The sequence below is a fragment of the Salvelinus alpinus genome, unplaced genomic scaffold (genome assembly GCF_045679555.1).
Source record: "Salvelinus alpinus unplaced genomic scaffold, SLU_Salpinus.1 scaffold_41, whole genome shotgun sequence".
Taxonomy (NCBI): domain Eukaryota; kingdom Metazoa; phylum Chordata; class Actinopteri; order Salmoniformes; family Salmonidae; genus Salvelinus; species Salvelinus alpinus.
Genome location: NW_027255982.1, coordinates 32,566 through 48,663, shown reverse-complemented (window position 1 = coordinate 48,663; position 16,098 = coordinate 32,566). Strand labels below are relative to the sequence as shown.

Here is a 16,098-nt window from a genome sequence, read left to right as displayed (position 1 = left end):
TAATGGTACATGCCGACGAGAGGGATTCAATCAGGAGAGGCGCACGGTTGGCTCAATTTGGGATTCGAACTGGTTTTGGCAGGCAGGGGTGCCACGAAGTAACGAGGTTAGCTAGCACCTTGTAGATGGTCTTATTTTCAAAATGAGGTTAAGAGTTGGATTTATTCTTCGTAGTGTAATAGTTATTGCCACATTCTTAGGGCTTGTGTTGCTTTGGTCTTCCCTTTCGCCGAAAGAGCACGACGAAAATCCCTTTGCTAAACGGGTAAGTTTTCAATTACAACCAGCTTTCTATTGGTCAAACGTTATTTTATATGTTTCATGTGTTTTGTTGTAGCTATGCATTCTATAACATTTTTGGCATGTAATTCTGGCTAACGTTACCTAACCATGTTGCTAAAGTCGCTAACGTCAGCTAGCAAGCAAGTCTGAGTCGTTGTCATGGAGATTGTTAGCGTTTGGGTCTATTTTAGCTAGCTACTGTAACGTTAATAGAGTACAAAAATGTCATTGGGACTTGATGACAGTCTTGCTAACTACCATTTGCTTATACATTTTGGTATCTAACGTGAACTAGTTAATCAGCCAGCTAACGTTAGCTAGCGTTCCTGCATTGAACCCCACTCATTCCTGAATGTCCGCCTGCGTTAGGTCATATTTAAATGCTTTGACGACAATATCAAACATAGCCGGAGGGCTTTAGTCTGGTAGCTGTCTCTCGTTCAAATTGTCTCCTGTTGTTCACGAATTCGACAATAGCGATCATTGTATGAAAAGAAATCACCAAGCTTGTAAAAACGTTATGTTGAAATGACACGTAGCCAGCTGGCGAAACGAATGCCTGGGAAGCTAGCCATCTACGTTAATGCATACCTGAAGCTAAACTCACACCTGTCAAGACTCGCACCGAAGCTGTAATTGCCTTTGTCGAATAAGTGATACTGTGTTAAAACAAACAATGCCGTGTAATTTCTTGGTTAGCTATGCAATGTTCCTAGCTATGTTTACTGTGAACCACATAAACGCATGTGCATACCGTAATGTGGCCAGTGAAGGAATTCGACTTTAAGCTAATTGCTGGGGGACTAGTTAGCCAATTGAGCTGTCAAGTAGGGCAGATTAAGACCTTTGCTGATCCTGCAAACCTAGATGAAGAGCATGATCATCTAACCCTTTTACGCTTTGTAAAAGCTAGTAGCTACCGCTGTCAGCTAAACCATTTTAGGCCTTGGAAAAGCAATAGGCCTAGCTAACTTCTTTCTGATTCTATGTAGGAGGGAGATGCCCCTATCCTCTTGCCTAAGAATGACATTGCTGACCAGTTCAAACCCGTGGTCCCCTGGCCCCATGTGGAAGGGGTCGAGGTGGACCTGGACTCCATCCGACAGAAGAACAGAGGAGACGACAAGCTGGTTCCTGGCAAACCAGCCGGCGGTGCTCAGAACCAGCAGAATATCATCCAGAAACAGTATGTCACCTTCAAGCCCCACACCAATGTATACTCGGCACCCGTCCTAAGGAAGGGGACCCTGGGAAACTTTGAGCTCAAGGAGCCGGAGCCCCACGGGGTGCAGGATGGGGCTGGGGAGGGGGCGAAGCCGTTCGTCCTGGGAGCGGAGTACCACGAGGCCGCCCAGGCCAGCATTAAGGAATTTGGCTTCAACATGGTGGCCAGCGACATGATCTCCCTAGACAGGACCATCAGCGACATTCGCCATGAAGAGTAAGTAGTATTAAGGCCTGAGCCCAATCCAGGCAGATAGACAAGGTGCTGGGTCATAGTATCATTTTTTTTAGACCTAGGCCTATTGGAATGGTTTGTGTGTTATGGCATTTGAATTGGAATGAAGAAGGAATCTGTGACATTCACCATAAAGAGTAGTTACAGTAGCAGGCCGTAGAGCCCAGGTAGATGGTTACTGTATGGATTGGTGGTACTGTGTTGTATAGACTAGTAGTCGTCCCTATTAAGGATGTAGCTAGGCCTATCGGAATGGTACGTGTGTTAAGGAACTGTCATCAACTTAATGTTTTTTTCTCTTCTAAATATGTCTCACTGGGTGTTCCAGTTGAATGTTACTTCATCGTTCCTTTCACGAATGTTACAAATGTATTTTTTAAAAGATCATAATGTATCCATGGCTTGACATTAAGGTCTGAAAGGCACTTGGAAGTCAGGAGTCTTTTTTTTTTCGTTTTTTTGGCCTGATGATTATGATCACTTGCCTGAAAAATGTGAATGAACTATTTACACACAAATGCCATACTAGCTGCCCTTTACCGACACAGGGGAGGAATCAATATAAAGTATAGAATATAAAGAATTTTAGTTATCAGCAAAAAATAATTATCAGAGCAGGCTCAACTTGCCATAAATTGTCTGTCATCTGCCATAAATTGTCTTTCACTTAAACAATAGGGGGGAGGAACCAGAAAGATCAGTTAGGCTATTGGAATTATTTTTACAGTTTTGGTTTCACCTGCTCAATATGGCAACCTAAAAGGAGGCTCAACTTGCGTCACTGTTCAGAGTTCCCTAGTCAATGGGGCAACCCTTTATGTCAATCCCGGTACATGTCATTTAGCAGACACTTTTATCCAAAGCAACTTTGTCATGCGTGCATACATTGGAATCTAACCCACTATTCTGGTGTCGCAAGCACAATTTTATACCTGAAGGGCTGGTATGACAAGGGTGTGGGTCAGGCTTTTAAAGGTTGGTTGTGCAATGTTAACAGAACAAAGGCCTACCACCAGACCAATAGAAAAGCAATTCTTTGGTAGTCAAACTATTCAGTTGGTCCATTATCAAAACTGTATATATTGTGTGTCACGAACTCACACCTTGAGATCCGAGGCGTGGCTTCTCTATTCTGTTTGTAGTGTTTGCGTCATATTGACATTTATTTTGAGAAGAGTTACCAATGCTTACATTTACACACACATTAGGCTATAAGCCTAGGTGTTCTATTGAAGATGTGTTTATCAAGTAAAGTCTGTATCAGCCACATTCTACCAATTTAGAATGTGGAAATGTAGCATCATTCTTCTAATAATGGTAAGAATTTTATTTTTATTTTATTTAACCTTTTATTTAACTAGGCAAGTCAGTTAAGAACAAATTCTTATTTACCAAACCACATGACCTTTGTTTTGGAGGTGTTCGGAACACGGTTAAGGGTCGAGAAAGCTTGTTGGACACTAAGAAAGCTTTGTTGTAGAGCATTTAACACAAAATCCAGGGATGGGCCAGCTGCGTATAAGACCGTATCATCTGCATAGAAATGGATGAGAGAGCTTCCTACTGCCTGAGTGAAGAATGCTGGCTTTCTATGCAACACCTTGATTGAGTTATACACTGTAAGACGCGTTGTCTGAAATGTGCTCCTCAATTTATGACGAGGTAAGCGTATTATACATCACAAATTATACGCGTGGTCTGATGGCTTGCAAGGTTTGTTTCTACTAGTGTTAATTTTGGCAGCAAATGGTGACTGAAATATTCTTCAAACTATTTTTCAGTGGCAATTGACAAGACTATAACTGACAAAAAAAAATGAATTTCAGTTGACTAAATTGAGAATTCTCTGACTAAGTGGACTGGGAAAGAGTTTTTGGAGTGATCGCTTCATCTTCGCTAACCTGCCTTTTTTAAGTAGCTACCCTTTGCCTGGTTGAGAAACACAAGCCCAAAAAACAGCATTGAGTTTAATAATAAAATGTTCTAGGTGTGTTTTTCTCTGCCTTGAGTAGGCTATAGAAGAGTAGGCCATCTTTGAATTTGTAGTCTCGCTCAGCCCTCCCACCCTGGGACTAGCCCCTCCCTCTCCAACTGCATCCTGGACTTCCTGACCTGTCGGCCCCAGGTGGTGAGGGTAGGCAACAACACCTCCGCCAGGCTGACCCTTGCACGGGGCCCCTCAGGGGTGTGTGCTTTGTCCCCTCCTGTACTTCCTGTTCATCAACGACTGCGTGGTCGTGCACGACTCCAACACTATCAAGTTTGCTGAAGACACAATGGTGTTCGGCTTGATCACTGATGGAGAGGAGTCAGCCTACAGGGAGGAAGTCAGACTTAGCAGTGTGGTGCCAGGACAAAACCTCTCCCTCAATGTCAGTAAGACCAATGAGCTGATCGTGGACTATAGGAGAAAGGAGAGAGCACGCCCCCAGCCACATCAACGGAGCTGTTGTGAAGTGGGTTGAGATCTTCAAGTTCCTTGGCGTCCATATCGCTAAGGACTTAACATGGTCCGCACAGTCGTGAAGAGTGAACTGCAGCGCCTCCCCCCCCCTCAGGAGGCTGAAAAGATTTGGCATGGGCCCTCAGATCCTCGAAGTTCTACAGCTGCACCATCGAGAGCATCTTGAATGGCTGCCTAACCGCTTGGTATGGCAATTGTACTGCCCTTGACCGCAAAGTGCTACAAAGGGTGACACGGACAGCCCAGCACATCACTGGGGCTGAGCTCCCTGCCATCCAGGACATCTATACTGAACAAAAATATAAATGCAATGATTTCAACAATTTTTTTGTTATTCAGTTTTACAGTTCCTACAAGGAATTCAGTTAATTGAAATAAATTCATTGGGCCCTAATCTATGGATTTCACATGACTAGACAGGGGCGCAGCCATGGATGGGCTTGGAAGGGCATAGGCCCACCCACTGGGGAGCCAGGCCCAGCCAGTCAGAATGAGTTTTTCCTCACAAAAGGGGTTTATTACAGACAGAAATTGTTCTCAGTTTCATCAGCTGTCAGGGTGGCTGGTCTCAGCCGATCCCACAGGTGAAGAAGCCGGATGTGGATGTCCTGGTCTGGCATGATTACACGAGGTCTGCTGATGTGAGGCTGGTTGTACGTAATGCCAAATTCTCTAAAATGACATTGGAGGCGGCTTATGGTTGGGAATTCTCTGGCAACAACTCTGGTGGACATTCCTGCAATCAGCATGCCAATTGCACACTCCCTTAACTTGAGACCTCTTTGTGTTATGTGACAACTGCACGTTTTAACGTGGCCTTTTGTTGTCCCAAGTACAAGGTGCACCTGTGTAATGATCAGGCTGGTTAAATGAAAACAAATTTGTGCGCACAATTTGAGAGAAGCTTTTTGTATGCAAGGAACATTTCTGGGATATTTTATTTCAGCTCATGAAACTTGGGACCAGTACTTTACATGTTGCAATTATATTTTTGGTCAGTGTGTATATATCAGGCAGTGTCAGAGGAAGGCCTGAAAAATTCCCAAAGACTCCCAAGCCATAGACTGTTCACTCTGCTACTGTCCGGCAAACAGTATCGCGGCATTGTCTCTTGGACCAACAGGCTCGGAGACCGCTTCTACCCCTAAGCCATAAAACTGCTAAATAGCCAGACTACTAAATAGTCAATTAATGGTAACCAAACCATCTCACACTGTCATTCTCACACCGACACAACACAAACATACACACTTTTACACTCATTTGCTGCTGCTACTGTTTTTTATTAGACTCTTATCTATCCTGATGCCTACCCTGCCTTAATGTACATATCTATGTCTAATACCTCTTACCTCTCGTACATTGACCTGCTACTCCCTGTGTATATAGCTCAATTCTAGTGTATTTTATTCCTTGTTAGTTACTATTATTTTTTTTAACTCTGCATCGTTGGGAATGGTTCGTAAGCTAGTATTTTACGGTTACGTCTACACCAGTTTTATTCAGTGCATGTGGTAAATAAAATTTGATTTGATACATTGAATTTCAATCTACAATGTTCATACCTCTTTCAGTGGAATGTGGCCCTGTTAACATTACCAGTGGCCTATATGCGAACATTTTGGTGGCACAGAAAGAAAAAGGTTCACAAATCTTGCTGCTGTGATTGCACACTGCTATTTCACCCAATACATATGGGAGTTATCAAATTTTGATGTGTTTTCTAATTCTTTGTGGGTCTGTGTAATCTGAGGGGAAATATGTCTATGGTCATACATTTGGCAGGAGGGTAGGAAGTGCAGCACAGTTTCCACCTCCATTTTGTGGGCAGTGTGCACATAGCCTGTCTTCTTGAGCCAGGTCTGCCTACGACGGCGCCTCCCAATAGCAAGGCTCTCGCTCTCTGCACTTGTCTGTTTTTGTATGTAATGTGCAACATCTATGCAGGCTGAACTGGGAATTTACATGGGCAGATAATTCGTATATAATATTATTCTTACTGTATGTGTTTGTCATTTCTGCTGTTGGGAAGAGAATAGGAAGTTATGCAGAAAAATGTTGGTAGGACAAAGCTATAGGTTTGTGCACATGAAAGTCAGTGATTTTATGTTTGCTATAAGTTAGCTCATTGTGCAAATGTATTTGTTTTCAATAAACATTGGAGACTAAATAGTCAACAATCTAAGCCAACCTGGGCTGTTTTGCCCGATTTAGTTGCGGTTTTGTTGCTTAACAACCAACCCGTCTATAAGGAATGAGGGGAAAATATATCAAAGTTGCTTGGCGACATGGACAAAAATCCATATCACAATAAATTGACTGAATTATCACTAAACGATGAGTTGAACGATAAATGTATAACTTACTTTTTTACATTTCCATGAACTACTACTTTGAATGCTGTAGCTATCAGTTGTCCCGTGTTTAGCAATCACCCGTGTTGGGGTAATGCCTTAACTTGTTATATATGTAATCAGACTGATTTTTATGAGTAACGGAGTGAAGTAACGCATTTTCAAATTGGGTAATATTGTTAGTTAATTTATCAAACAACGCCTGCGTTACTTTCAGAATCATATCTCTACCGCGCGTGTTTCCATGATCCAATCTCGACTTGTTTCCTCAGTTAGTTCTTATGTGAGCTGAGAGGCTGTTTGGAGAAATGTCATGACAGCTGCTGTCTGTAGAATTGTATAGAGGGCGCACCTCTGATCTTTGCCATTAATCGCTTCTGTGATGGCAAAGCCCATAGCGGGTTTTCCTGTCTAGTGGAAATGATCCCCTCTATACATCTCTATTGGTCTGTGGCTGTGCAGTCCTATAACCAGACCTGGCTGCTCGTGAGATTTTGACTGTAAATACAGTGCATTTGGAAAGTATTCAGACCCCTTTTTCCACATTTTATTACAAATATTTACATAAGTATTCAGACCCTTTACTCAGTACTTTGTTGAATCACCTTTGGCAGTGATTGCAGCCTTGTCGTCTTGGGTATCACGCTACAAGCTTGACACACCTGTCTTTGGGGAGTTTCTCCCATTTTTCTCTGCAGATCCTCTCAAGCTCTGTTGGATGTTGAGCGTCGCTGCACAGCTATTTTCAGGTCTCTCCAGAGACGTTAGATTGGGTTCAAGTCTGGGCTCTAGCTGGGCCACTCAAGGACATTCAGAGACTAGTCCCGAAGCCAGTCCTGCACTGTCTTGGCTGTGTGCTTTGGGTTGGTGTACTGTTGGAAGGTGAACCTTCGCCCCAGTCTGAGGTCCAGAGCACTCTGGAGCACTTTAAAAAAAATCAAGGATCTCTCTATACTTTGCTCCGTTCATCTTTCCCTCAATCCTGATTAGTCTCCCAGTCCCTGAAAAACATCCCCACAGCATAATGCTGCCACCACAATGCTTCACTGTAGGGATGGTGCCAGGTTTCCTCCAGACGTGACGCTTTGCATTCAGGCCAAAGAGTTCAATCTTGGTTTCATCAGACCAGAGAATCTTGTTTCTCATGGTCTGAGAGTCTTTAGGTGCTTTTTGGCAAACTCCAAGCAGGCTGTCATGTGCATTTTACTGGGAAGTGGTTTCTGTCTGGCCACTCTACCATAAAGGCCTGATTGGTGGAGTGCTGCAGAGATGGTTGTCCTTCTGGAAGGTTCTCCTATCTCCACAGAGGAATTCTGGAGCTATGTCAGTGACCATCAGGTTCTTGGTCACCTCCCTGACCAAGTCCCTTCTCCCCCATTTGTCAGGGTGGCCTCGGGTACGCGCAATGCCGCCGGGGGTACGCCAAATAAAAATGTGATTCACATTTTCAAACATTCCATTTAGATTTTCCAATGGGGCAAAACATTTGGGTGACTTTTTTTTAATTTTATTTTTTTCACTGCCAAAAATGAAATGTAACCATCTAGTGTTCAGCTAAATAACAACACAATGTCAAAAGCAGGTATCCTAGTCAAATAATAAACATCCAATCACATTAACCATTACTCTCTCGTGGGAATTCCACTAACAGTCCGTATGTAGCTGCTGCTCATTCCGTTTGCTCAAAAATTTATAAATGGTTAAAAAAAGTAAGGCCCGCATCCATAGAGACACATACCAGCTCTACTGGTAGTACTGCTACTACCAGCGGTACTACACCTCCACCTGTCGACGACACAAGTTGTTCTGCTTCCACGTGCACATCCAATGCTAACACCAGTAATTCTACATTTGTTGTTAGCCCAGCTAGCATGAACGCTGACAGTTGTGAATCTGATGCTGCCGATGAGCTACTGCCCCCTTACCCGGGAAAGCACCGAACAGACAGGGACGTTGGACCATTGAAGAGGCGCAAATATGATAACTACATTGATTTGGGGTTCACTTATATTGGGAGTAGTGCCTTTCCTCAGCCACAGTGTGTTATGCGTTTATGGGGGGTCAATTTTAAGGAAGACATCCTCTTCTGGAAACCACGACAACAGGAGAGGATACTTTTAAAGTGCTGTACAGCTTTGTGACATCAAATGGACTTTGGTGGTCAAGATGTGTTGGTATCTGTACTTATGGCGCAAAAGCCATGACAGAGAGACATAGTGGAGTGGTAACGTGCGTGCAAGCAGTTGCTTCCGACGCCACTTGGGTACACTGCAGCATCCACCGAGAGGCTCTTGCTGCCAAGGGAAATGCCTGACATCTTTGTTAAAGCAAGGCCCCTTGACTCTCGTGTATTTTCTGCATTATGCAATGATATGGGCAGCGATCATGTAACGCTTTTACAACGTACAGAAGTGCGCTGGTTATCAAGGGTTAAATTGTTGACACGTTTTTTTTAAATTGAGAGATGAGCTGAAGTTTTTATTTATTTTACTGACCATAATTTTCACTTGTCTGACTGTTTGCGTGATGACAAGTTTCTCACACGACTGGCCTATCTGGGTGATGTTTTTTCTCGCCTGAATGATCTGAATCTAGGATTACAGGGACTCTCCTCAACTATATACAATGTGCGGGACAAAATTGAGGCTATGATTAAGAAGTTGGAGCTCTTCTCTGTCTGCATTAACAACAACACACAGGTCTTTCCATCATTGCACACAAAAGAAAATCATACAAACTAACTCAAGCTTACGGACAATGTCAAATGTGATATAGCGAAGCACCTGAGTGAGCTGGGTGCGCAATTACGCAGGTACTTTCCCGAAACGGACCACACAAACCACTGGATTCATTATCCTTTTCATGCCCTGCCTCCAGTCCACTTACCAATATCTGAACAAGAGCGCCTCGTAGAAATTGCAACAAGCAGTTCTGTGAAAATGTAATTTAATCAAAGCCACTGCCAGATTTCTGGATTGGGCTGCGCTCAGAGTATCCTGCCTTGGCATATCGGGCTGTTAAGACACTGATGCCCTTTGCAACCACGTACCTATGTGAGAGTGGATTCTCAGTCCTCACTAGCATGAAAACTAAATACAGGCACAGACTGTGTGTTGAAAATGATTTAAGACTGAGACTCTCCAATACAACACAACATTGCAGAGTTATGTGCATCCTTTCAAGCACACCCTTCTCATTAACCTGTGGTGAGTTATTCACAATTTTTGATGAACAAATAAGGTTTTGTATGTAAGATGGCTAAATAAAGAGCAAAAATATTTATTATTATTTGTTCCCTGGTCCTATAAGAGCTCTTTGTCACTTCCCACGAGCTGGGTTGTTACAAACTCAAACTCATATGTTTAATAAATGTATCGAATAGTGTGTGTGTGTGGCAGGCTTACAATGATGGCAAAAAAACATTTGAGAGTGCGCTGACCTTGGTGCTAGAGGGGGTACGCAGCTGTAGCTGTTCAAAGGAGAGCTCTACGGACAATTCCTTCGACCTTATACACGTGTGTGTGCCTTTCCAAATCATGTCTAATCAATTGAATTTACCAAAGGTGGACTCTAATCAAGTTGTAAATATCTCAAGGATGATTAATGGAAACAGGATATACCTGTGCTCAATTCTGAGTCTCCTAGCAAAGGGTCTGAATACTTATGTTTTTTTTTTATATACATTTGCAAAAAAATCTAAACCTGTTTTTGCTTTGTCATTATGGGGTATTGTGAAGATTGAGGAAAAACATTTAATCCATTTTAGATTAAGGCTATAACGTAACAATGTGGAAAAAGTGAAGGGGTCTGAATACTTTCCGAATGCACTGTAGGTAGGAGCTCCCTATGAGTGTCAAACAAATGGTGAGATTTTGTTTTTTTAAATGAAAGTAATGCAAAGTAGTATAGTAGTAACGCATTACTTTCCACACAAAGCAATATTGTAAAGTAGTTCATTAAACAAAAGTAATGTAATGAGTAATATTACTTTTTCAAGTGACTTATCCTATTAGCTGCTGCATTTAATTTCAAACTTCATATTTCTCTACTTTAGTGTAATTATCAATATCTGTAAAATGCCCTCGATAATTTATTTCCAGCTCTATCACACTAGGCCTATGTATACTGAACAAAAATGTAAGCGGAACATTTAAAATGTTGGTCCCATGTTTAATGAGCTGAAATAAAGAATCCCGTAAATTTCCCATATGCACAAAAAGCTTATTTCTCTAACATGTTGTGCACAAATTTGTTTACATCCCTCTTAGTGAGCATTTCTCCTTTGCCAAGATAATCCATCCACCTGACTGGTGTGGTATATAAACAAGCTGTTTTAAAAAGCATGATCATTACGCAGGTGCACCTTTTATTGTCCCCAGCACAAGGCCATTCTAAAATGTGCAGTTGTGTCACACAATGCCACAGATGTCTCCAAGTTGAGGGAGCGTGCAATTGGAATGCTGACTGCAGGAATGTCCACCAGAGCTGTTGCCAGATAATTTAATGTTAATTTGTCTACCATAAGCCGCCTCGGAGAATTTGGCAGTACGTCCAATCAGTCTCACAACCGCAGACCACATGTAACCACGCCAGCCCAGGACCTCCATATCCGGCTTCACCTGTGGGATCATCTTAGACCAGCCAGTTGATGATACTGTGGGTAGGTACAACCAAAGAATTTCTGTACAAACTGTCAGAAACCGTCTCAGGCAAGCTCATCTGTGTGCCTGTTGTCCTCACCTGGGTATTGACCTGACTGCAGTTCGGCATCGTAACTGACTAGTGGCAAAATGCTCACCTTCAATGTCCACTGGCACGCTGGAGATGTGTACTCTTCACAGATTAATCCTGGTTTCTACTGTACCAGGCAGATGGCAGACAGTGTATGGCTGTCTGCCGTGTGGGAGAGCGGTTTGCTGATTGTCAACGTTGTGAACAGCGTGCCCCATGGTGGGGTTATGGTATGGGTAGGCATAAGCTACAGACAATTGCATTTTATTGATGGCAATTTGAATGCGCAGAGATACCATGACGAGGCCCGTTGTCGTGCCATTCATCCTCCACCATCATGTTTCAGCATGATAATGCACAGCCCCATGTCGCAAGGATTTCTACACAATTCCTTGAAACTGAAAATGTCTGCATACTCACCTAAACACGTCACCCATTGAGCATGTTCGAGATGCTCTGGATCGACGTGTACGACAGTGTTGCAGTTCCTGCTAATATCCAGCAACTTCACACAGCCATTGAGGGGTACAACAACCTTCCACAGGCCACGATCAACAGCCTAATCCACTCTATGTGAAGGTGTCGTGCATGAGGCAAAATCGTGTTCACACCAGAGACTGACTAGTTTTCTGATCCACGCCCCTACTTTTTAAAATTGATCTGTATTTCCAGTTGTGAAATCTGTAGTTTAGGGCTTAATTTATTTCAATGAACTGATTTCCTTTTATATGAGCTGTAACTCGGTAAAATTGTTGACATTTTTGCATGTTGCATTTTTTTATATTTTTGTTCAGAGTATATCATAGCATTGGTAAAACTATGCGAAGTGATGGGAATCCCTGTAACAACACTGGTTAGTAATGCATTGATGGAACTCTTAAGGTCATGTGACGATGTAATAATATGAGGGGCAGTCTACAGTCAGTGGGAGCCCTACCATAGAACATCAGCATACAGTGGGGCAAAAAAGTATTTAGTCAGCCACCAATTGTGCAAGTTCTCCCACTTTTAAAAAGATGAGAGAGGCCTGTAATTTTCATCATAGGTACACTTCAACTATGACAGACAAAATGCGATTTTCTTTCTCTCCAGAAAATCACTGTAGGATTTCCAATGAATTTATTAGCAAATTATGGTGGAAAATAAGTATTTGGTCAATAACAAAAGTTTATCTCAATACTTTGTTATATACCCTTTGTTGGCAATGACAGAGGTCAAACGTTTTCTGTAAGTCTTCACAAGGTTTTCACACACTGTTGCTGGTATTTTGGCCGATTCCTCCATGCAGATCTCCTCTAGAGCAGTGATGTTTTGGGGCTGTTGCTGGGCAACACGGACTTTCAACTCCCTCCAAAGATTTTCTATGGGGTTGAGATCTGGAGACTGGCTAGGCCACTCCAGGACCTTGAAATGCTTCTTACGAAGCCACTCCTTCGTTGCCCGGGCGGTGTGTTTGGGATCATTGTCATGCTGAAAGACCCAGCCACGTTTCATCTTCAATGCCCTTGCTGATGGAAGGAGGTTTTCACTCAAAATCTCACGATACATGGCCCCATTCATTCTGTCCTTTACACGGATCAGTCGTCCTGGTCCCTTTGCAGAAAAACAGCCCCAAAGCATGATGTTTCCACCCCCATGCTTCACAGTAGGTATGGTGTTCTTTGGATGCAACTCAGCATTCTTTGTCCCCCAAACACGACGAGTTGAGTTTTTACCAAAAAGTTCTATTTTGGTTTCATCTGACCATATGACATTCTCCCAATCTTCTTCTGGATCATCCAAATGCTCTCTAGCAAACTTCAGACGGGCCTGGACATGTACTGGCTTAAGCAGGGGGACACGTCTGGCACTGCAGGATTTGAGTCCCTGGCGGCGTAGTGTGTTACTGATGGTAGGCTTTGTTACTTTGGTCCCAGCTCTCTGCAGGTCATTCACTAGGTCCCCCCGTGTGGTTCTGGGATTTTGTGATCATTTTGACCCCACGGGGTGAGATCTTGCGTGGAGCCCCAGATCGAGGGAGATTATCAGTGGTCTTGTATGTCTTCCATTTCCTAATAATTGCTCCCACAGTTGATTTCTTCAAACCAAGCTGCTTACCTATTGCAGATTCAGTCTTCCCAGCCTGGTGCAGGTCTACAATTTTGTTTCTGGTGTCCTTTGACAGCTCTTTGGTCTTGGCCATAGTGGAGTTTGGAGTGTGACTGTTTGAGGTTGTGGACAGGTGTCTTTTATACTGATAACAAGTTCAAACGGGTGCCATTAATACAGGTAACGAGTGGAGGACAGAGGAGCCTCTTAAAGAAGAAGTTACAGGTCTGTGAGAGCCAGAAATCTTGCTTGTTTGTAGGTGACCAAATACTTATTTTCCACCATAATTTGCAAATAAATTCATTAGAAATCCTACAATGTGATTTTCTGGATTTTTTCCCCTCATTTTGTCTGTCATAGTTGAAGTGTACCTATGATGAAAATTACAGGCCTCTCATCTTTTTAAGTGGGAGAACTTGCACAATTGGTGGCTGACTAAATACTTTTTTGCCCCACTGTATATACAGAAGAGCAGTCCAGCCAGCCAAAACACGCGCAACAACATAAATCCAATTAACCTGCATTATGGCTTTAGTTTATATCAGAGCAGATTAGAGAACAGTCATAGCAGAACAAATGAGGAATGGCGGCTAGGCTGTCCCATGGCTAGGTCAACCCAAGGTTCTCAAGCTGAGGGGAAACCTTTTGGATTTCATTTGGAGTTGTTTTGGATTCCGTGTATAAAGGAACGTATCAGATTGCCTAGTCCTCCCAACCCTGGAAGTGGAATGCAGCTACAGATTCATTTCATTACTGGAGATGCGTGACTGATAGCCTATACTATTGGGATAGGGACATGTTGCCAGTGGTCTGGTTCTTGATAAGACTGTTACCTAGGTTTTATTACTGTACACTAGCTGATTACAGTATTCTGTAGAGTTGTTTGTGTAGCAGTACATTTCAGGTACTGAGTGAAGTTTGGTATAATGAATATCCAGCTGAACAGAAAGGAGCAGTCGTAGGGCAAGTCAATCGGGTTTATTACAAGTTGTAACGGAGACGCCTCCAGCACAGAGTAGAGAATGTCTAACTGGCCTCTTGGAGACAGGCCCTTTTTTCTTCTAATCAGACAACACCAACTGTTCTGGAAACACCAGCCCGAGAGGCTCGCAGTTCAAAACCAAGGCAGCGGCTTTGTCAGCTGCTACAGAATCGGTGTCCCCAGAAGGTCATCAATACAACCGTGAATAGTCAGTGTGTCCTTGTACCTCCAGTCTGGCGTCAATCACTATCAACCGATATGAGCATAATCCATAACAAGTCTAGTGACCAACCCCCACCTTGAGTGTCACAACTAGAACACTGGAAATGTGTGTTACAGAAATATGCTAAACATTGTTTCACAAGCATTTCGCTACACCCACAAGCATTTCGCTACACCCACAAGCATTTCGCTACACTCGCATTAACATCTGCTAACCATGTGTATGTGACAAATAAAATTTGATTTGATCACTCTTAACTAAATATGATCTTTAGTCTGCTTTTAATTTTCCAATTTATATATGGCCAAACCAGGGGAGAACGACTGCCCCCTCTCATTGAAGCCATGGAAGTTCAAGGCCAACAGTGGTACGGCAGGCATTGTTAGCAGAAAAACGGATTCCCCAATATAGTGAATGTGGAAAAATTGCCATCTTTGTAATTGTTTCTAATACACCAAATGTATGTTCTTGAACTTTTTATTTTATTTTTTTATCGCACACAGAAGTTTAAGGGTAATTGAGTTGCTAATGGCAGCCTGCAGTACCCCGGTCGGTCTTCAACTTGAGTTACTCGATGAGAGGGAGCAGCGTCACTTCCTGGAGTAGCTCAAACGTTTCAGGTTATGTCTCCATGAGACGCCGTCTTAACAGATTTGAATTAGCTTCAATGCGCTATTATGTCTTCACATAGGAATGAAAGGTGGCACCTCATCGTTTTGTCTGTGTGCACATTGGGCCACACACACTCACTGATTAACTCACAATGGACTAATACTGTGTGGAGAACAAACAGGCAAAGGTGTATTTCTCCAGCCTTTCATCTGGCTGCAGGGCCCAGTGGGAACACAAAGGGCACCTTTGAACAGTCAGCATGAGACAGTACAGGCATCCCTGGTTGGACGCTACAGTACAGGCTTTAGGTTATGTGGCTGGGCTGCTGACATCCACGTGGACTTTACTATAGCCTAGTCAGTATGGGAGATAATGGATGCTAGACTAAAGAACATGATGACTGATTGTGGCTGGGCCCCCTTTTTGGTTTGGTGCTTCCTAGGAATGTAGGACAACATACTGTCGACTGATTACATTAACTGTAGTAGGTGTGAGACTGTTGCTGCACCCAGACCAGGGGTGTAGTGGAGGGTGAACGTCTCTTTTGCAACTTTCTATTTGTGAAATGGCATTCACGCACTTTAACCACTACATCACTGCCCCAGACCTAACTGTTGATATTAGACTGCATGTCTAGACTGCATTGCCTAGTTTGTCTACATATCATGGAACGGTTTACATATATGGGCAGCTGTACATTTATTCTGTCAGTTTGAGGCTGTTGACAGCCATGTGAACTGCACCGTGTTAGGAAAATAGAACTTGTGTGGACTAACCAGTTACTGACAAAGTGCATCACTTGTAGTGACTTGAGCTGCTCTATACAAAGACGGTCCTGATTGGCACACTGCTATTCACGCCTTTCTGTGGATCAGTGCACAGCAGATGTAGGCAAAGGTGTCA

At 43.1% G+C, this 16,098-nt stretch overlaps 1 protein-coding gene across 2 annotated transcripts in view; it reads left to right on the top strand.

Annotated features, from left to right (window-relative positions):
• Positions 1-16,098, top strand: part of LOC139567064 (N-acetylgalactosaminyltransferase 7-like) — a 30,367-nt gene continuing 14,269 nt past the window's right edge. For both annotated transcript variants that reach the window (XM_071388510.1, XM_071388509.1), the window contains exons 1-2: positions 1-265; positions 1,275-1,723. In XM_071388510.1, coding sequence (XP_071244611.1) covers positions 143-265; positions 1,275-1,723 — 572 coding nt within the window. In that variant the 5' untranslated portion in view covers positions 1-142. The remainder of the gene's footprint in view (positions 266-1,274; positions 1,724-16,098) is intronic.